A 21,692-nucleotide genomic window follows, 5' to 3' on the forward strand; every position below is an offset into this window, starting at 1 on the left:
AAGTGGAATGGTACTCAAGCCTTTATTTTCTGTCCTTTTGTTGTTGGCGACTTATAATAATAATTTAGAATAAATATCTGGCATGAAAGATTTTCTTGAGATTGTTTTGTCATCAATGCAGGTGGAGGAGAGTTTAACTAACAAATTAATTTATATGATTTAATCATTGTTTCAATGAATAATTGTGAGATGACGAGACAAAAAACAGAATCAAGAATGTGACAGGGCATTTAATCTCCTTCTATTTTTGCTCTTTTCTTGGCAAGTTTTGCAGTAAAATTGCTATTTTCCCCCTGTTATGGTGAATTTTTACCGTGTGTATAATTATAAAAAACATTTAATTTCAAGTTGTTTCCGGACGTGGAATCAACGTTATTTATCATTTAGATTATTATTCCTATTCCTTTTGTTTTGTTCTAGTTATCTTATTTCAACAAACCAAATTGAGCCTCGGTAATTTGGCATGATTTTTTAAAGTTAGACAGAAAGGGGTCTTACCTTAAACTCAAATTACAGTGAAATCCATTTTAAGAAATGGTTAAACTAAAATTGTCGATTATGACAATCCTTTGTTTTTTCGCAGATAAGCAAGCAATAATTTGTTTAGATAAACAAGTACTTAAATCATTTATGATTCAAGACTGGTAGCATGTGGATGAACCACTCCCACTACGAGTTCCATCCTATCATCATTGCACTAAAAAATCAGCAATCATTGCAACAACTAACTATACTGGATACAAACAACACTTTCAAGATGACAGAACAGACCTTAGCCATAGCTGCAAATAATGAAAATTCGTGCCATTACAAGCTTATGCCCCAATTAGAGCGTAATTCTCCAAGAATGCTTTTAACAACCATGTTCTTCGGTACATAAAAAGCACTCAGTTTTAGTTTTTACGGCAAACTAGGGATCCACCATGTAATACCATGTTGTTGGCTTTCCAAATATACTACATACACATGTTCGAAGCTGGTTTTAAAAGGATCTTCCCAAGTTTATGCACAACCTACCAAACGTAAGGAGCCTGTTAAGAGTAGCTAGCTAGCCAAGTAATGAATCTGGATCTAGGAATGTTTGGATTAAAGCAAAATGGTTTGTGCCACTCAAGTTTAGTTTAAAAGGATATTCCGAAGTTTAGGCACAACTTGCCAATCGTGGCTAGTCATGTAAAAAAGTAATAGAATGTAAAGATAACAGGAAGATAAGCATTGATTGATTGGTAGTCCTTTGCTTGAATTCCAATCCTAATGCGTATACCTACTAACAAATGTTAACAATAGTTACAAAGCAAGCAAATAAACATCATACATGACTCCTAAAATTTGATAACATATATTTACAAACTGTTCCAAAAAATTCATTGTTCGACGATTATGGCCTCATCACTCACTCCACGTTGACTGCTTTTTCCACAGTTTGCAACTCCTCTTTTTGCATGTTTCTCGGCCATTATCATTTATGGCTTTCGAGATTTACGGCTCTACGAACTGTTGTCATGCTAGCTTCACGATTGAATAGGTCGTTATGATTGTAGCTGAAATTGTTGGTTTCGTGGCTTGAATTTTTATCTTGTTCTCGATTCATCGATTCTTTACTTCAACTTTGATTTCTTTATCGACTAAACCAAATCTCATTTACCAACACTTGTGGCTCAACACTTAGTAATTTTCTCTTATATCACATATCGGTAACTTCTCGCCGTCTTTGTCGATTACCTATAGTTGTCGACCAAAAGGACATAACAAATTTCACCTCAACCATGTCTTGCCGGGTCTTTTCTAGTCCGAGTTGACGATAAGGGACTTGGGCAATTTTTGGTGTCAACACTTTGTCAATTTCTCACATTTCGCCGTTTAAGTTTTTTCCATCATTGGAGTCCACCCCCTCGCTATTGCTTCCAATGCCCGCATTGGAAGAGTGCGTTTGATGTATATCTTTCGCAACCTCGAAAATCCTAATTTCGCAACCTCTAAAATCCTAACAGAGCTCTAACCCCAAGTCCCTTGTTTTGGGTACAAAGAGCCCTGTCATTTTGTCAACGCCGCTTGTCATGTCGGTACATAATTTAATATGAATTGGGGATGAAAAGGGTAATGGATTGCATAATTTTCCTATATAGACATAGTTATGTGCCTCTTGCTTGATGCCAAATTATGATGAGCTTTTTTTCTCTTTTGAAATGAAGCTTTTAATCAAGTATACTCAATATATTTAGGGATGAAAATGGGTGAGGTTTAATTGCAATTGGCATTAATAGATAAACGGATTTTGAGTTTCAAGTTGCAAGACGAGTTTGAGATCCCATTTACAAAAGGGTCAATGATCACCGTAAGGTAATTGTTAAGTATATTTAATAAGGAAATATATTGATTTTCAATACAGTAATTGCACGTAACACGAGAGAGACAGCACATTTGAAATTACAACCTTTCTTTTTATTAATGGCCCTTGAGACACTCATTAACAAAATTGTTTACAAAATCTTATAATGTTGGCCAGGAATTTGGGAATTATAACTCAAGACTCAAACTCAATAAGTCATCTACAAGAGCACCCTTTTATCTTTTAAGAAAACTCAAGTCTACTTAGGTAGTTTGGTAAACCTTAGAACTAAAATGCAACCACGATCTAAAAATTTTTATGGACCACAATTTGAAGCCTAACTTCTCTTTCCATTTAAACCATAGACTTTCATGATCATGTGCCATTGGGCTTGCACGATCTTCAATTTCTCTATTCCGCAAGAAACGCAGTATGATTTTATTAAATATTCATTACTTTTTGGGTACCCAATTACTTTTAGGGGTATTTGATTTCAAAGTTGATTAGTTCGGAAATTGATACCTAAAGCCTACCCTATATAGGTGCTAGTTTTGAAAGATTAGAATCGTGAACCGAACTAGTTATACTTGGAATCATCGCGGAATTGAACCAGTCGTTTGAGGCAAGTTCTCGATTCTTCCCAAGAATCGGGTTAGTTTTGTACAAACCATCGCACATAACTAGTAAAGTCATGTTAGTTAAGGAGTCTTGGATGCCTACATCAAAATTGGAGGTCGTCGATTTCTTTCTCACTCGTTATATTTGAATTTTTTTTTTTTCAAGTAAGGTATTGTCGATCGGTTCAACCTTAGAACCAACCAAGCAAATCTGAACCGGTTCTTCTGGAGTCCGGACTCGAGAACTGAAATCGGCTCGAAACCGATCGAGCAAAGGCCGATTCGGTCCGATTCCCAGGTTGAACCGGCCCGGTTACTCACGCCTTTGACGACTCCCATTTTGTAAGGTTACACATTTAAGAAAAGGAACTTGGAGGTGGAATAAAGGGGAGGAGTTACCGCATTGGGAGGGGTTTCTTCGCACCGCACGAAGAATCTCTTTGGCGTTTGTCGATTAGAAATCGAGATTAGAAACGTGCGACTCACTCCAATCTCCGCCATTGATCCACGGCTTTTGGCCAAACGTCGTTCCTACTCTCTCCCCTTTTCGTGGTCTCTGATGTTGCTCAAACCCATCGTCTCTCTCGCCCTCACGATGGGTTTGGTCGCCTTCCGCAGGCGAATCCCTCAGCCCGAGCTGAGGACGCGTTCTCTACAGGTAATTCCCTTTTCCTCTTTATCTTCGACGACATTCGGGTCGTGGGTCATGGCGATTGGTTGTGGGGTCTGTTCAGTTTGTGCTGATCGGTGAAAATTTGGAATCTTGGGTGCTATAGCATCTCTTTGGGTTCTGTAAGTTCCAGGGTATGTTGTTGCTAATGTTGCTTCTGGATTTGTAGTACCTCGTCATGCCCTGATTGGAAGCTTTTGATTGCGGGTCGGTTGGGGTCGGTCTCGGGATCGGGCTGCGTTCCAGGTACTGTTCTGTTGATGCTAACTCTATGTGCTGTCCTTGATTCTGATTCATTGGTATATTGGAGTGGAGGATCCGGGGGACTAGTGGGGGTTGTACTGCTGGAGGGTTAGATGATTAAGTTTGGGCTTCTGGCATTGCATTTTGAACGCATGCGATTGAACTGCGGGTTCGTGATCTGAGTGCATTGTGTTGTTTGTGCTGGATCTGACTGCTTTGATGCTGTTTGTGTTGCCAGTTATTGTTTTTCTCGCTGGTGAAGTGTTTAGATTCCATAGATATGATGACTGATCACATCTGCTACGCTCCCACCCCGCGTTCGATTCATCTCTTTTGAATCTCCGAATTCTTGCCTGTGGTGCGCTTTGATCTAGTCCTTGGCACCATCAACGGCTAAGCTAGTTTGCATCGTCAGTGACCTAGTACTTTTCCCAAAGGGTCTTATAGTGGCCTAAACTTAAAAAATAATTTGCTGTTTTACTTGAGAGATGTCAAATAGTTTTAGTGACAGTTTTTTGTTGCAGATTTAGATTTAAATTTGTCGGGTTCTTCATTTACTACTTTGGTCTCTTAGATGGTAGCTTCCATCTAGGTCCATGTTTCAATTATATCTCATAAGTTTCTCTAACAGGAAACTAGAAAATGAGGGGAAGTCAAAATATTGTTTAGTAATGTAGGCAGCGATACTGAACCATATGATAGAAAGGGATCTGGTGTTGTATCCTAAACATCCTTCTATCTCCGAATGTTCATGGCCTACAATAACTCTGCAGCACCTTAAACTTAGTTATATGGAAAATGTTAAAGAGTGCCGCTAGAACACTTGCTAAGTCTTATTAAATGTACTTGGAAATTTAAACCGTTAAGGTAACTTTATTAAAATGTGTAATTATTTCATTTCAAAGTATTTTGGAAAGTGTTATTTCTACTTTTAGATAACTTAACTGGAAAAGGATACTAGAAGTGCCTAACTTTTGTACGATACTCACTTCAGCGCCAAAATTTTTTCGAACGATCACTTGAGTGCTGCATCGGTGGAAAAACAATTACTTAAGTGCCTCTGGCTACAAAAACTGGCAATTTGTCCTACGTGGCTTTTTTAAAACAAATTCAGGTCCAAAGTGGAAAATGAAGGAGTCAACATGGCAAATGGGACTAAGAAAAACAAATTTTTGTCTCTCTCCTTCCTTTCTTCTTTCCCTCTGTGTGTGATCGCATTGTACTAGAATACGCCTTTTGTTTTGTTCTTGGTGCTTCTCTCCACTACACTTTCTAGTAAAAATGATGGACACTACCAATGACATAACTGAGTACATCTTGTTCCAGAACTTCATCAAGGACTGCAAATTGCTTAGCAATCTCCTCAATGATGTGTTGTATAGAGAAGTTGGAGGCAAGTTCATGGAACAATTTGAGAGGAATCATATTAAAGTTTTTTTGAAAAAAATCAATGCCATGCCTGTCTGATTTGTTTCGCCTTGCACGATCTTGAGCCGCTTCTCCTGCTCTTGCCTTCTATTGCAAATTTTAGAAAGTAAATTTGCCCCGATTTGGGGAAGTGGGGATAGGGGTGTTTGAAGAAGTTAAGCAATTTTACCCCAACTCTTGCTTTCGGATTATCGAATTCGTGCCCTACTTTCTTCAGCATCAACTCATTTTTTTGTGGAGTTTTGCTGCTTTTTGCGATGGCTGAATTGATTTAAAGTATTTATCCGTGTGGGACAAGAGGCGCGAATTTGTTTCCGGATTCACCGGAAGCACTGGGGTTTTTTGTTTCACCTTTTATTGCATTGTTTGTACTAATGAATTGGTTTGATCGCGTTTTAATTTACTTGTCTCTAAACCCTTGGTTCGTGCTCATGGAATGAGAATTTGCGATGAAAAGTGGTCTTTCCATTGCGAAGAACAACTTGGGGAAATCAAATTGAAAGCGGCCTAGAAATTGCTTCATTCATCTTTTTTTCTCCAGGTTGGTCGATTTTTTTAATCTTGATTTGGGTTTAGCAATTTTTTAGATTTAGCCTTTGAACAGCCTTTTTTCTATTTTTACCGATAGGGCCACAACGACGTTGCTTGTTGTGGCTTTTGTTGATTGGATTTTTTCATTGAGCCACATAGACTAATTTATAATAAAATAATGCCACGTTGGTTTTTCCGGCCACTCAAATTGGCGATGGCACTAAAGTGATCATTCTTTTATAAAAGTGGCACTCAAGTGATCGCTCTTAAAGTTTTGGCATAAAAGTGAGCGTCGTACAAAAGTTATGGCACTTTTAGTGCCCTTTCTCCTAACTTAACTAGTGCCTTGGAGGCGCTTGTTAAGAGGGCACTGGTTAACAAGACTCTTATGTTAATAGTAACTACAAACTCTTAAATGGAGTCTTTACATCATTCCAATTTTGTCAAATGTCTCCAAAGATCTCTGTTGGACTTTTTCTACTTTGGTGACCCTGCCAAGAATCATAATGTTATCTATTTCTTCATTTGCTTGAATACATTTCCCCTCATTGAGATGTAATTGTGAAGTACCACCTTTCAAGAATTAAAGGAAATTCTAACAATCGGTTACATTGAGCCAAGTTGTAAAAGATGTGCTTCAACTATTATGGGTAAAGGTTTCACAAATCTCCTTTTTAGAATGGATGGCCAATTCTTCAAAACATAGATGCAAAATTATTCAATGTTGTATTCCCAAGCTAATAATAGACAAGATAACGCCATTTATTGCTAATATATTAATTAGTGAGAATTAGAGAACTTTGCACAGTCGACAATAATATTTGACTTCCAAATCCAGCAAAAGTGCGAGAGAGAGAAAGATTTGCTTCCATCTTGCTGAAGGTTTCTCTGGAAGTTGCTCATTAAAGAGGGTACAAATTGGTATTCTAATGAACTTTTATAGTCCCCCCAAAGAGAGTGAATGTATTAATTTACTAAAATTGTGAGTAGGCTTGCTGTATATCAATCTGTTGAGTGATTGTTAGCTGAAGCAATGTTTTGTTTTGAGAGAGAAGTCAACATTTCAGTGATTCGAAGGAACTTTTCTGATATATATTTGAGCTTAAACAAGCAGTTGTCTGTGTCAATTGTGTATTTTCACACTTATTCTGAAGACTTCTCAATTGAGCTAAGTATATTCTGTTTTCTTTGTAGCATTATCATGCAGAAAATTATTTACAAGATAAAGTTGCTTTTGGTGTTCTAACTGGATATGAAGTCATATTGCTTAGTATGCTTTGTATCTGAAATCTGTTGCTCAACCTACGGTGAAGGCACTACTGCTAGATAAGTTTAATGCAAGGGAAATCTGACAAGGATGACCGGTCTTGTCTGCTGTTAATTTATTTGGATAGTCTTCGTTTACTTCATATCTACAATGCCGATGCTGATACCTACAGAGGTGATTTTGTTCCGGGTCTGACTAAGTTTTTGTTTTTAGGTTCATTCCTTGAGTCCTTAATTTGCTTGGCCTGGTTCATTTCTGTCAAAAATCTAACTATCTTGGTTCTGAGTACCCACCACTCTGTAGCATGTGAAATTGTGGGACTAACTGGAAGTCTCGTGGCACGATACCAAAAAAAAAGGTCCGGGTAGAAAGGTCTGTCACAGCATCAAAAGGCATAAAATTGGAGTTGAAAGTTAATTGTCTGTTTGCAAATTTGTTTTCACGTTGTGTGGCATTAATACGTTGTTCCAGTATTTTTGTTGGCTGAAGGTTAGCCTATAGTTGCTTCAATAAAATTTAACATCCTCCCATGCTGGCACATTAGTTCTTCATGTCGGTATCGATCATCTCTCTTGTCATACGTGTGCTACATGGTGGATTTTGTCTTGATGAGCTTCCATTTCTTAATTCCTAGATCAATTATTCCAGCGATGCAAAAACTGTGTATTCACCCCCTCATATAGTTGCCCTTCTAGGTAATTGTCGTGGAACACTTATTTGTACAGTGTATGTTTTAAGTTTTCTCCGTTTGACCTTATCTTTCATAAGAATCATTATAATTGTCGTTGAGGCTTTTATTGGGTGCTTCTACGTCATTATCTCTCATTCTCTGGTTGAACAGGTCAAGCAAGGAGCGCATCTGAGGGAAGGATCACATACTCGATGCTCTACAGACAAGCTTGAGCATGCGCCATGCAGCTCTGAGTACAGTCCAATCAGTGGGCACCGCTCCTGTTATCTGCATAGAGCCACCGAGCTGTCTGGTTCGGTAAGCTGTGCAGTTGCGCGCATCATTAGAGCATTGGCTAATTGGGAGGAATGAACTCGATCTCTTCAATAGGAAACCAGATGCGCAAGATTTTGAGGTACTCATGTGCTTGTCCAACATTTTGGGCGTTGGCGTTGATATTTGCTGAGCATAAATAGCTCATTACCATGCTCACTTGGTATGTTTATAGCAAATTTATGATTTAAGGAAGATATAGATACTGCATCGGGTTGTGTCATACATGTGCTCTTGTTAAAAGATAAATTTATCTTGGTTGTAAATTGGCAAACGACGTAATATGTCCAAGGGTAGCCAGTCAATAGTCATAGAAACCTACAAAAATCTCTTAATATCAGTACACATGCTAAACAATTGATACACTTCCAGCTCCCGATTGAATAATGCAAGTTGTTCTTTGATGTTATCAAAAGACAGAAGCCAATGTGAAATATCCAGCTCAAGGAAGCGTTCCGCCTCTCAATAATCAATCATCCACCACTCCCGTCTTCAAGAAAAACACCATTAGAACAGAAACATAACTCTTTTCGCTCTGAAAACTGACATTTCTATCTTCAATGCTGCTCCATCAAATGTCCCTGTTCTCCATCTGGGTAGGAGAAAAGCACCAAGTTAGGCAAGGACAATGCTTTCAACAAGCTAGACAATGGAAGAGACGGAAAAGAGGGGGCTACTCAAGGGTGTGACAACATTGATCGTCTGAAGAAAACTACTCGATAAAGAAAAAGTTGGGAGGGAGAACGTAGAAAGCTTGGGAAAGCATTTCCTCTCAATATTCCACTGCAGCAGTTCATCCAAGTGTTTACGTCATCTATGGGTTACTCCCTAAAATCAGTCCATCGTAGGACAGTTGGACAATACAATTCGATAAAGGAGAAAACTTTCAAAGAGAGCTCAAAAGTTCCAGGAAAACTTGCAGACCAAAGTAAAATATATGCCAATTTGTTCTGCCATGCATTCACTGTCACCACTTGGTCTAAAAAGTGATACAAGCTCAGGGCTCTAGAAACTGAAGATTGTTTTTGTCAGGCAAAAAGCGCAAAGCTTTCATTTTACACATCAAAGCTTGGCCAGTATCATCAGCATCAGAAGATTTATCGATGCATCATGTAAACAAATGGAGCACCAAATAATTTACGTGCAGATGTATCCATTACCACTTTCACCATCAGAGGTTTCACCTAGCCTCGCAATGGCATCAACAAGCGCCTGTTCATGTTCCTGCATCACCCACAAAATTCAGTTACTTATCCATAATGTAGGATGTTCAGTGGGTAATCATGGAGAGAGAGAGAGAGAGAGAGAGAGAGAGAGAGAAGAGAAACATCAGTGGTGTTACCTTCAGCATTTTCTTGGCCTTCGCAATCTCAGCAGGATCAGGATGGCTTGCATCAAAAACCTTCTCCACCTGCATCATGTTCCCAGGTATATAAAAGACCAAAATCAACAGCACGTCAAAAAACTTGGTGGTGCATTCCCGTACCTCTTTTACTAAAGTATCTGTGTTAAATAACTCGATATCATCTGGGAGCTTCTTTTGAGCACCATTTTGTAATGGCAAGAATTCTTTTTTGGATTGGCTTTTAGTAGATCCTCTAACCCTTCCAGAACCAGGGACAGCTCCGCTACGCGCTGAAGATTTCTTTAAGCCTTGCCGTGGACCACTGCGATGTGATACGGCAAGATCATTGCCATCCCATCGAATGTCTTCAGGAGATATCTGCATATCAAATCAAATAGACCATGTCAAGAGGGACATCCTAGAGTCTCGAAATAAGCATGTAATGTAGCAAAACTAAGTGTGCACCTAAGTGTAGTCACATCAAAGAAATGCAAATGCAATTACCCTAATGTCATCACGTGGAAAGGACACTTACAGAAACAAGGAGTCACCTAATGAATTCTTATATAGACATTCAATAATTCCAACAAAATCAGGGAACTCCCCTATTTATATTTGGAAAAGACAAACCTAATCAAGATTGAGGAGCCAAACCCCTAATTTTGAGGTTGAAAACTTTAATACGCTTGGCTTAGATTCATGTTTCTTGATCTTTCTCGAAAAAACTCAAAACCTTGTATCTTGGAAAGGACGAACCACCGCTAAGTCAAGCCATAGTACCTATTTGGCTAATCAATACAAAAAAATCAAACCAAACAGATCAAGTTACAACCTACCTCTTTGAGATCAACCCACTCCCAAGTCTCATTGGTAGTATGTATATCATAAACCAGAGCATGTCTTCCCTGGACACAAGTTTCACAGTAGATATAAATGAGAATTTTCTCCATAAAAATGTAAACGAGCACATTCCTCATCAATCCACACATTTGACAAATAACTTATGCAAAATATCTGGAACAGTTTCATCTTCAACAAGACCATGCTTGAAGCAGATAAAATTGTAAAATATAATATTAAAAATTTGCAGGCATGTGTTTCTTCCGTTGTTTTAACTAAAAAGGTAGATATAATGTTAAACATAAATGACATCAGCTTCATAATTTGACGACATGTTTATGTGTTTCATTGCTCTAGAAAATAGCGTGCAATATTCATCTCATAGGCCGCTTCAAAGATTTCACCTAAAAGAAAACAGCCATGAAGGAAAGAACTCAAATTTGACCAAGACTGCCAATGGGCATCTAGAATATAGTTAACCTCACTCCTAGAACCTGCTTAATAAATGGCATCAAGGGCAGATGGCTAGAAGATTCGGTATTTAATAATATTAAGCATATTTGACGTGCTAATTACTTCCAGGCTCGTTCTACCTTTAGCGACTTTATTTTCCTTTTTTTCCCCAATTGATTCAAAAGATTCGATTAAGTGAAAGATTCACTTAATCATTATCTACAATCCATGTTTGGTAAGAAACAAATGATAACTCCTATTAATTTTCAGCTATTCGAACCAATTTTTCTTTTCATTTTCAAATTTTAGAATTGTAACACTTAAATATAAGCCCTTGTAGTCACGCTGAATTATTTTGTAATTTTTTAAATAAAATAATGTTTTGTTTGGTCTTCACATGTGGCTTATTGGAACGACTGAAAGCCTATTCAAACAGAGCCCATACAGCATACCTCAACAGGGTTATAATCAGTGATGACAGCCTCATAGAAGTTGTTGTCATCAGGCCATCTTGTCCACACTTTTCTTCCGATAAGTGGATCCGCTTCTCCAGGTGCATTTGCAGGATGAACACCAGTAGAACTGCGATGACTATACTGTCTACTAATAGTAGGGGCAGAAGAAGGATACTGAAGAGGATTGACTGAGGACAAACCAGGCAACGGCCGAACCTACCAAGTTATAAAAAGTGAAACATGTGATATGAAAGTTTGAGAAAAACTTGCAAATAATCGATAAGGGAAACTTTTGCCCCCCAAAAAAAAAACTTTTGCCCAAAAAAAAAAAATTATAACTAAAACTAAGCTTTCTTGGTCAAGAAAATGCCCCAAGCCAATTTAAGATGATGGCAAAATCTGGGGAGTTTAAGAGAGCCAACCCATGAAGATAAATAAGCCAGAAAATACCGATTGGGATGTCTTTTGCTTCTTGCGAGATGCTGAAATTGTAGGACTAGGTAATACATCGTGCATGGGTGGGGCGGTGCCCAGCATGGCAGCTTGATGTCCACCTGCCTGTCTCCACTCCCTGAAACAATGCAACAATAATCAGCAAAGAAAAGGATAAAAGTCGATACTTTCCATAAAAATTAAGCAAACACTAATTATGAAATGCTCAAACCTTATCCTACGGATGATGTCATCAGAATTAACTCTTGATAGAAGCTCTCTGTGTTCATCATCTGAAACTCTAAGTTCCTTCCTAAGTTCCGTAATCAAACCCTCTTTTTCCTGACATGGAAGTACAAGGGAAATTGACAAGAAGATGGAGAGGGAATAAACCAATAAGTCAAAAACTTATGAGTTATTTACCCAGGTAATGGCATCTGACTGAGCTTTAAAGGCACGTAGAACGGAAGAGTATGCTTCTTGCTCCAGATGATGAATTTGGGCCTCCATGTTGTTGTACATCCTTGGTGGAACAGAACCTAAAAGAGACCTTGCATTGCCTGAACTGCGTCCTTGTCTTGAATTCCTGTTCTGATTTGAGGGAGGAAGATCATCGTCAGTTCCTGTAATCATAAGGAAAGGAGAAAATATATTAAATGTGGATGACCTGATGAACGGTAAACTGGGAGTTTTTAATTTTGAATCTCGATGCAAGTAGTACCCATCAGACGTTACTATATTGTAACAACCTATCAGTTCTTATAGAGTTTCTACTGAATACTTTGCCCATTTTTCATCAGGTATGCACTATGCACCCAACAATGATAAATGTGGCATTCTACTATTCTACTTATGATTTACTAAATCGCAACTCAAGAGTTGTATTCCCTCTTGGGAGGGAACTGTTCCCAGGGGCCTAAGCTGCATACAGAAAGATTTCAATTGGATGTGTTGAATGTCATTAGTCTCTATCCAATAAGCAAGCTACCTAAGGTTGAGTGCAAGCATAAGAAAAAACAAAGAGTACTAACAAGCCATGAAGCTACTTTTCGATAATTTTTTTGGAGAAAAGCTTTCTCAATACTCATAACTGAAGTATAAGCAGACTTTTAAGATAAGTTCATGGTATTGCACTACACTTATAATCTGCAGAAAGCCATTTTTGTTTCCAAGAGCTGCTTAGGGACTGCATACCAGTAAGATTAAAGACAGATGTCTAACTCCATATGTATATGGAAGTTGGCAATAAGAGGAAAGCAAATATCTAGTGCCAAATGGTCCTACTGACAATCCAAACATCTTCCTAGAAGAATATCGATGCTTTCATACGAGTAGATTGATATTTCAAATGTAAGCACCTCTGATTACAAACTTTCACCATTCACGAACCAACAACTCATCTAGTCCTAATAAATATTTTGGAATGCCCCTCTGTATGGACTATAAAGTTCTTGTGCTCACCAAGCTTTGCACAAGTTCTGACAACATTGCATGGATCATAAGACATTGTCATTGCCATTGTCTTCATTAAGATTTGAGTAGGTTATAACCAAGACTATCTGCACAAGATGATACCATGAAAACTCGAATGGTCCTCGGGAAGTGCAGGGCAGAGAAAATGATTCTGAAGAAATCAGCTTGGGAGATTACAGAAATACTGATTCTACAAAAAAACTATGGGTGATCGGTTCCTGGACCGGTCTGGTACCACCCAGCAAACAGGAACTGGGTACCGGACCAGTTGGTCCTGGGACCGGGAACCGGACCAGTTGGCTAGGACCCGGTCCCATCAGTCCAATCCAATAGAACCGGTCACTTATTTAACATGAAGATGAAATTAAAAAAGAAAAGGGCGAGAGATTTCGGCTTTTCTCCGGCAAAAAGAAAGAGGTCCAACCAATCAATCAGAGAAATCTTCCATTCTTTTCTCCGGCAAATTTCGGCCAGCATGACCAAAGGAATTAATTCCTCTAGACTACGTGAAAAGGGGCAACAAATGTGGCAGTGATCCGGTCACGAGGGAAAGAGTAGAGAGTAATATTCTCTTTGGAAGATAATGGGAAAGGTCGGTATACAAGGGAGGAATAAAAGGAAAATATGAATAAAAGGAAAGAGGGCACGGGAGCGAAGTAAATCAGCGAAACCATTCACGCCACTCTCTTCGCTTAATGTTTTGAAGAAATAATAGTTGGTCCGGTCCGGTCGGTCCAGTTCCGCCTTGGAACCGGGAATCGGACCACCTGGACACCGGTTCTACTTTTAAGAATCGGGAACCGGATTGGCGCTCCCAACAATAAACATCTTTTCTAACTATAAATACTCTATCAGTGTCATTTCCAACAATTGCAACTACTTTTCAAAGAGGTAGCGACTTCTTCCTAATGAGTTCAGGGAAGACATGCTAAGCATAGAAGAATAACTGCTGAAGAGTTGACAAATAGCAAATGAGCTAAAAGTACCAAATCACATTCACAGGATAAGCAAACTGGTAAAAAACGGTGCAAGCCAGTTGATATTGCAACAGAGTTCCTCTTCTGAGACACCTCTTCTACCTACTGTAGACTTGCATCTTCTCTTAATCCCTAATTCACCCATCATATATGAAGCCTCCCAAGAGTCCCAAAATCAATTCGTGAACCAAACAGCCATCAAATCCCCAATTCAATCCACGGCATCTCGACCCACGAAACGAAAACGTAAATCTACATTCCCCGACGACGACCCAACCACGACACTATCGAAAAGACAGCGCCTTTTGGGACGAACAAAACCCTAAACCCTAAGCCTCACAGAACCCACCTGGGGCGAACCCTTTCGGGCACTAATTCCACAGCCCGAGCGATTGAAAAAGAAGAATACGGCAAAAGACCCACGGTTCTTCCCACACGTCACGACCCATTTTCAAGAACACCGCAAACAGCTCGGGGAAAGATTCAATCTCGGAGAAAAGACGGGAACTTCCATCGTCCCGAAACCAATACGAGAAAGAGAAGCGAACCCAAGTGAATTGACTCACCGCTGCTGTCCAAGACCTCATAACCCATGTCGCGAATCACCCGAGCGCGCGCGATTCGAAGCTAGATCTCCAGCTTCAAGCATTGCAACCCCGAGGCTCCGCAAGAACAGCAAACAAGAAACGAGAGAGAGAGAGAGAGAGATTGACTGCAAGAAGAGACAAGAACGTGGATTTCGTCGCTAGTGGGTACGACGACGATGCATGAAGGAGTTGGGGACGACAGGAGAGAGAGAGAGAGAGAGAGAGAGAGAGGAGAAACTGCAGAGGCGATCGATTTCGTTTCAAGAAAAGGTGGAGAGAGGAGAGGGGAGGGAACGTGTTTTTCACCTCTTTTATTGTTTTCTTTTCTCTTTGTTGAAATATTTTGGGAGTTGAAATTTGTCTGTCTTGTATTAATTGATTATTAGTTGGATTTCCTTTTCTTGATTTTCTTGTTTAATTGCTGGGATTTTTTTTTCCTATAAAGTTGCTTATTTCCTTATATTGCAGATGGCTTGTCCCTACATAATAGCAAAAGAGAGTTTGCTTCTCTCCTTATAATTCTAATTTTACGTCTTGTCGAGACTCGAGAGCACTCAGGAGTCAAAACTGAATGTGCCGTACCGGTGTAGGGAAGTATACCCTCAAGATCGGTTGGGAAGGTAGACTCGTCAAGGCGCGTGAAAAGTTACTCGGACACCACTTGACTGCTATTAAAAAAAGAAAGGTCATGTGGACGCGCTTCTTGAAAGCATTAATTAAATATATTTAATTTGGAATTATTCAATTTGCAAAATGCTGATTGTCCATATCGTGTTAATAATCAGTACTCTCTAAAAGCTATAAAATTTTCTTAATTAGCGGCTTTTTTTTATCGATTTTAATTAGTTGCTTAACAAGTGTTTTTTTTAGGCGCTTATTAACGAAATCCATTACAGAAATAACTATTCTAGAGTTCTATTTGATTGTTCTACGTAATTGGGAATGATAATTCAAAATAAGTTAAGATGCATGTAGGGAAACTTATCCAATTACTCCTAAATTTATTGTACATATACCAATTTAGTCATAGACTTTTCAATTTTGTCAATTTAGTCCTTAAAGTTGTGTATGAAATACAAATATAGTCTTTTAGCCAATTTTTGTCGAAAATGGCTAACGTGACAGTCCTGTCATCGTCGATCGTCCGATGTGGCACGTCGCCATTTTAGCGATTTCCGATGAAAATTGACCCAAAAAAAAAGACTACATTGGAATTTGTGTCAAGGTTTAGGACTAAATTTGCATCTGTACAATAGGTTTATGATTAATCAAATAATTTCCCCTATGTATACAAGATGTTTTAATTTACTCATTAGGGATTCAATAATCAATTACATATGAAAGGGCAAATTTATGTGGCGTTTTTTTTTTTATCGAATAAATTTATGTGGCGTTTGCATGCTCTTACCACGTACTGTCATGAGCTTATTTTTCCGTTAATTCGAGTCTAACTTAGATCAACTCAAGTTGTATGCTTGTACCATGTAATCACACGAATTTTTTCTATTGTTGTGTTCGAATTTTGATTGAGCAAAACTATGGATTTACTTGGAATGGAAGTTTAACGCCTCCGAAGAGGAACACGATTACAGTACCATCTTATCAGACAATTCCAGATGATAAAGAAATATTCTATATTGTGAAAGCCGGGAAGGATTGGCTCTTGAGGGTGCGTAATACCATCACACACTTGCCATTGCCAGTAGGAGAAAGAACGGTATTCTTGCCATTTAAGTGCAGTGCTAATGAATAAGATCGTGGATGAGCAAGAGATTGAAGGAACATGTCGTTGATAACTTGAAGATCTCTTTTGAACTGAACAAATTGTTTTTTTTTTTTTGTAAGGTAAGTATTATATTGACTTTTCAACACACAAATTACAAGGGAGTAGCCGAACACAAAAACCTCGAACCTGATAAGACAAAAGATGTCCCGACAGGTGCAAAGGTGTTGCGACTAAGGGAGAAGCACCAAGAGTGCACTAAGAGGCAAGGACAGCCATCCCGCAAAAAGAAAGGAAAAACAGCTATACAAGGGTCACATAAAGATGGACGCCGCAATACCCCAATTGACCTACAGTGTTCTGTTCCGGGGATTGTCTTCCACCGTTTTGAGGGAGAGCCCTTTGTCCCCAACAGCCTTTAGAAGGTGAGTACGCATAGCAGGCAAAAAAACTGGCCGGTTCCTAAAAAGAACGTGGTTCCTTTCTGTCCAAATAAGATGGCAAAGGGTCGCAAAGGAAAACCGAGTAATACGCTGATGAAAGGATTGTCCAGTAGTGACCCGAGCAACCCAACGAAAATTTTCTTAGCAGGAGCCATTGCGCCAATAAAGGTTACATTTAGACGCCCAAAAAAGAGCAAGGGATCGAGAGATACCGCAGCCGAAAAAAAGATGATCAATAGAGTCCGGGCCACAACGACAGAACGCACAGGCCCCTATGAAAATTCTGCGATAGCTTAAGAGAAGTTCCTGAGTGGGAAGCCTCTTGAGGGAGATAATCCAAAGCAAAAAGGCGTGTCTAGGCGCTATATGATGATCCCAAACAAAGGAATGCCAGGCGACTGGGGGGCCTCTAATACGGATAAAATCCCAAGCTGAGGAAGTGGAGAACGTACCTGAGGGATCCCCTTGCCAAGTAAACCGGTCATCACCCTCCGCCAGCAATGGAGCATCATCCGACCAGGAATGGAATGTATCCAGCACAAATGACTATGCCAAACAAAAGAGAAAAAATCTTTGACTGAGGCGTCCCTTGGGATTCCGGATCTATATATGTCCCTATCAGAGAACAACTTATATAGGGGCCCATTGGAATGCCAAAAATCATACCAGAAGGAAATGGAGGCACCATCTCCAGTTTTCCATTTGAAAGTTTGCTGAAAGTCGAGGCGAAGGTCTAGAATTTTCTTCCATGTCCACGAACAGACAGTCAGCTTGGTGGATACCCAGAAGTTTGTATTCTTCAAAAAGTTAGAATGGATCCATTTACACCAGAGAGACTCTCTATCAGTAAAGAGTAGCCATATATGTTTGAGCATGAATGCTGAGTTGCAGTCGGCTATTCTTCTAATTCCCAAACCCCCTTCTACTTTGGGAAGGCATACAATATTCCAAGGAACCTTTGTACCACCCGTACCCAAATCTGGGCCTTTCCATAAGAATTGCCGAAGAACCATTTCGATCTTTGAAAGGATAGACTTAGGAAGGGTGAAGACATTTGCCCAATAAACCTGGGTTGCATGGAGTACTGACTTGATGAGTTGTAAGTGTCCAGCAAACGAAAGGAAGCGTTGTGACCAAGAACGGGCTTTAGCCGTTATCGTGTTCACTAAGCAATAGCAATCAGCCTTGGAGAGTCTAGAGGCAATAATAGGAACTCCAAGGTATCTAAAGGGTAGCATGCCTTGAGCAAAACCAAAGCAATTTAGAATCTGGTTGTGGAGTTCCTCCGAACCACCTGATAAGAAAATCTCACTTTTGCTTTCGTTTGGCTTGAGGCCGGACCAACCTGAGAAGGTATCAAGGCCTTCCTTTAGGAGAGCTATAGAAGCCATGTTTGCCTCAGAAAAGAGAAGTACATCGTCGGCAAAATAGAGATGGCTAAGTCTAGTGGCCTTGCACCGCCAGAAGAATTTGAAGGGAGCCGACTGAGTTTGAGCATCAAGGATGCCCGAGAACACTTCCATTACAAGTGTAAATAGATATGGGGAGAGAGGATCCCCTTGCCGGATGCCTCGGCCACTAGCAAAAAACCCGTGCATCTCTCCATTAATAGCAACCGAGAATTTAGGCGTATTGACACAAGCCATAATCAGCTTAACCATATGAGGAGGGAAACTAAAAGCCTGGAGGAGTAATTCCAGAAAACCCCAGTCAAGGGTATCATAAGCCTTCCGAAAATCTACCTTGATAGCACATTTCGGTAGGTAAGGGTGACGGTGAAAGCCAGCAAATAATTCTTGGGCCAACATGATGTTATCCGTGATCCTTCTCTTCTTGACAAAGGCATTCTGAGAGTGGCTAATTAGAGAAGGCAGAACTGAAGATATTCTGATAGCCAATAACTTGGATATGCATTTGTAGACTGTGTTACAACACGCTATGGGCCGAAAATCTTTCATAGAAGAGGCATTGGGAGATTTCGGCACAAGAGTGACGATTGTACAGTTTAGTTCTCTCAGCAATGTTCCAGAACGAAAGAAGTCTCTAACTGCAGAAATAACAGAGGGGCCAGCAATATCCCAGTTAGACTTGACGAAATCCGCATTGAAGCCATTAGGACCCGGGGCCTTCCCTTTGGCTAGAGAGAACATGGAATTCTGGATCTCAATATCTGTTACTTGACGAGATAAGAGAAGGATCTGATTATCATCCAATATGTGTTGGAGCATTGGACGAATGGTCGAGATATCCGGCCGTATGATAGAAGAGTCAACAGCAAGCAGGTTCTCAAAATAAGAGACTATATGTTGCTGGATGAGGGCCGGTTCACGAATGATGGCACCAGCATCATCAGAGATCGATAATATACGATTTTGAAGATGTCTTTTGTTGACAAAGTGATGGAAATACTTCGTGTTGCTATCCCCTTAAGTTAACCATCTAATCCTTGCTTTTTGCTTGAAAAAACATTCTTCCTGAAGACAAAGAACCGAAAATACTCTGGATTGTTCCCTTTCCAGACATGCCAATGCCATATTAGAAGGGTCAGCATCAAGAAGATATTGAGTAGAAGTGAGGGCTAACCTGGCCTGGGCAGTGCGGGTCGATATATCGGAGAAAGATTCTCGATTGAGAAGTTTAAGCCTTGCTTTCAACATTTTGAGTTTACTACATAACCCAAACAGAGGAGATCTTGAGATGGCCAAATCCCAAACCTGTTTAACAGTGCTCTCAAAGGATGGGTGGGACATCCAAAAATTGAAGAACTTAAACGGTTTCCTAGACGGTTGTTGAGGTAGAACTCGGACAATCATAGGAGTATGATCAGATATTCCGGGGGCAATAAAAGATGTCTCGGAGAAGGAGAATTCACTACTCCATTGATCATTAATAATGACCCTGTCTATTTTCCTTTGTTTGCGATTAACAGACGCAGAGTTCAACCAAGTAAATCGGTGGCCGACAAACCTGAGGTCCTCAAGGCCGGCTTGGTCAAGGCAATCTCCAAGCTCATTGAAGGCTGGGATCCATGCATTTGAGCTTCTGGTTCTATCGGAGGGATGATGGATGGCGTTGAAATCACCAGCAACCAGCCAAGGGAGAGACGCAAAAACAGAACTGGAGTGGATCAAATCAGTCCAGAGGGAACGGCGATTCACAAAAGTGTGTTCTCCATAAATAATCGAAATGATGCACGTCTTATTCAAGTCCTGCAGATTTACCTGACCATGAATAGCCTGGGAAGACATGGACAGAACCTGCATTTGAATTTCATGCGGATTCCAGCCTACCCATATTCTTCCCCGAGGCGAGAACTCGTAGTTTGAAACCCAATCCCAACCCGGCAGTAGCTCAGCAGAGGTAGATTCAAAAAGGGACTGAATGATCTTGGTCTCAAGAATCCCTATACAGGAGAGATTATTTGCTCTAACAAAGGATCTTATTTCAGCTTTCTTTAGGGGGGCCGAAAGGCCCCTAATATTCCAAAATCCAAAAAACATGAACACATAGTGGAAGAGCAATTACCGTTTTTTTTTTTACCACCCTTTCTCCTAGTTTTAGGGGTGGCAACTTTGGCTGCTGGAGAAGGGCTAGCCTTGTTAGGAATCACTAATAGTTCAGGAGAAGGGTCTGGAGCGGCAGGAATACAGACTGGCACCGAGGTCTCAGCCTTAGTGAGCTCCTTATGATCCATACAAGAAGTAGGCAGGACAGGGGAGTCTTCCTCAACAGAACTCCCTATGCTGCTGATTTTGTCATCCTCACTAACGTCTTTGTCAGAAGAGGCCGGAGAAGAGGCCGGAGAGATAGCAGGGTTAGGCAAGGTCTGCTCGCCCAATACTTCTGGAGAATGATTACTCCGAGGGGAAAGGGAAGGCGATTTGGGCTGATTTTCCTGGTGCATCCCAGAATGCCGTTTCTGGACTACTTCCCATTTGTCACCCTTTGGGATAGGAGAGTTATGAGCATCATCCTCTGGAATAGGGGCCCTACGAGCGGGAACCGCCAAGGCTCTCGGAGAAGCACAGTTGTGGCCAAAAGTGCCACATTTTGTACAAGCCAGAGGACGCCATTCATATTCGACTTTAACAGTCCAGACTTCATTATTGAGGAAAACTTCAATAGACTCCATCATGGGCTGTGATGCTTTGATTTCAATGCAAACCCTGACATATGAAATCATCCGCTTCCTCTCAGTTTGCATATCGACATGGAGTGGTTTGCCAAGTGTGCTAGCAACAGCACTTATGCCCGGGGCAAACCAAAGAGCAAGAGGAAAGTCCCTCAATTTAACCCAGACGGGAAGAGAAGAGTGCTGGATTTTCTGCAGCTTCAAAGCTGGGTGCCATTGCTGCAATATCATGGGCACCCGAAGGATGGTGATCGGCCCCCCGTCAAGGATCTTCCGCCTAAAAGTGTCATCTGGGATGTGGAAGAAGTAGAAGCCTTCAGCAGTTGCCAGAACATCAGAAAGCTGAGGTCCCCAGACATTTTTAACTGCAGATTCAGTAAGTTTGAATGGCAATTTCTTACCAACATAGTAGCCCACTATGCATTCACTCCGAACTGAACAAATTGTTTGGGATCGCGCCAATAGACATTTTGATTGATGAAATGATGGACTTCATGTGATGTTCTTTCAATCTCGGCAGAATGACATTAGGGTTTCTGTGTGTAGTACTACCAAAAATATCTTTCATTCATTTTCCTGAAGTTCCCTGAACTCAATGGTTCTTTGCTCGTGCTGATTCCGAGATGCCCAGGTCCTAAAAAATTAAACCAGTTTTTAGACCGATCGGCTTACGCAACACCATTTACGAGATTGTGTCCAGAGTATCTGTTGATAGATCGAGGCCCTTCTTGGATGATCTGATTA

The 21,692-nt window shown here is 40.3% G+C and overlaps 3 protein-coding genes across 9 annotated transcripts; 1 reads left to right on the forward strand and 2 right to left on the reverse strand.

Annotated features, from left to right (window-relative positions):
• The first annotated feature begins 3,323 nt into the window (after positions 1–3,323).
• LOC115678640 (uncharacterized) lies at positions 3,324–8,503 on the forward strand. 6 transcript variants are annotated; one of them, XM_030602035.2, is made up of 4 exons: positions 3,324–3,693; positions 3,786–3,862; positions 7,720–7,780; positions 7,927–8,503. In XM_030602035.2, exons 1-4 carry the CDS (start codon positions 3,506–3,508, stop codon positions 7,946–7,948), a joined length of 348 nt encoding a protein of 115 aa, XP_030457895.2. In that variant the 5' UTR covers positions 3,324–3,505; the 3' UTR covers positions 7,949–8,503. The 6 variants fall into 6 exon arrangements, 2 of the variants coding, with proteins under 2 accessions (XP_030457895.2, XP_030457896.2); XR_008817315.1 differs by having other exon boundaries at positions 3,338–3,604; XM_030602036.2 differs by lacking the exon at positions 7,720–7,780 and having other exon boundaries at positions 3,326–3,693.
• On the reverse strand, positions 8,323–14,935 carry LOC115678639 (protein EMSY-LIKE 1). 2 transcript variants are annotated; one of them, XM_030602034.2, is made up of 10 exons: positions 14,630–14,935; positions 12,037–12,204; positions 11,846–11,955; positions 11,632–11,752; positions 11,179–11,397; positions 10,270–10,338; positions 9,575–9,811; positions 9,431–9,499; positions 9,249–9,312; positions 8,323–8,680 (listed from the first exon to the last, which is right to left on the reverse strand). In XM_030602034.2, exons 1-10 carry the CDS (start codon positions 14,648–14,650, stop codon positions 8,646–8,648), a joined length of 1,113 nt encoding a protein of 370 aa, XP_030457894.1. In that variant the 5' UTR covers positions 14,651–14,935; the 3' UTR covers positions 8,323–8,645. The 2 variants fall into 2 exon arrangements, with proteins under 2 accessions (XP_030457894.1, XP_030457893.1); XM_030602033.2 differs by having other exon boundaries at positions 12,037–12,236.
• Positions 14,936–17,981: 3,046 nt separating this feature from the next.
• Positions 17,982–20,948, reverse strand: LOC115678577 (uncharacterized). The gene is made up of 4 exons (XM_056315320.1): positions 20,357–20,948; positions 19,400–20,219; positions 18,162–19,198; positions 17,982–18,040 (listed from the first exon to the last, which is right to left on the reverse strand). Exons 1-4 carry the CDS (start codon positions 20,946–20,948, stop codon positions 17,982–17,984), a joined length of 2,508 nt encoding a protein of 835 aa, XP_056171295.1.
• Between the last annotated feature and the right edge of the window lie 744 nt (positions 20,949–21,692).

The sequence above is a fragment of the Syzygium oleosum genome, unplaced genomic scaffold (assembly GCF_021117445.2).
Source record: "Syzygium oleosum isolate NSW1041296 unplaced genomic scaffold, Sole_v2.1 Sole_v2.10, whole genome shotgun sequence".
In the NCBI taxonomy this organism is placed as follows: domain Eukaryota; kingdom Viridiplantae; phylum Streptophyta; class Magnoliopsida; order Myrtales; family Myrtaceae; genus Syzygium; species Syzygium oleosum.

Excerpts from the sequence above, each read along its gene's own strand:
- LOC115678640 (XM_030602035.2), top strand. The coding sequence starts at position 3,506 with ATGTTGCTCAAACCCATCGTCTCTCTCGCCCTCACGATGGGTTTGGTC. Across the intron at positions 3,863-7,719 it reads GGGATCGGGCTGCGTTCCAG|ATCAATTATTCCAGCGATGC; the intron begins GTACTGTTCTGT and ends CTTAATTCCTAG. Across the intron at positions 7,781-7,926 it reads TCATATAGTTGCCCTTCTAG|GTCAAGCAAGGAGCGCATCT; the intron begins GTAATTGTCGTG and ends CTGGTTGAACAG.
- LOC115678639 (XM_030602033.2), bottom strand. The coding sequence starts at position 14,657 with ATGGGTTATGAGGTCTTGGACAGCAGCG. Across the intron at positions 9,812-10,269 it reads AGTGGGTTGATCTCAAAGAG|ATATCTCCTGAAGACATTCG; the intron begins GTAGGTTGTAAC and ends TTTGATATGCAG. Across the intron at positions 9,500-9,574 it reads CAGATACTTTAGTAAAAGAG|GTGGAGAAGGTTTTTGATGC; the intron begins GTACGGGAATGC and ends AACATGATGCAG.
- LOC115678577 (XM_056315320.1), bottom strand. The coding sequence starts at position 20,948 with ATGGAGTCTATTGAAGTTTTCCTCAATAATGAAGTCTGGACTGTTAAA. Across the intron at positions 19,199-19,399 it reads ACCCGCACTGCCCAGGCCAG|ACATCTTCAAAATCGTATAT; the intron begins GTTAGCCCTCAC and ends TGTCAACAAAAG. Across the intron at positions 18,041-18,161 it reads AGGCCTTGATACCTTCTCAG|ATACCTTGGAGTTCCTATTA; the intron begins GTTGGTCCGGCC and ends GCTACCCTTTAG.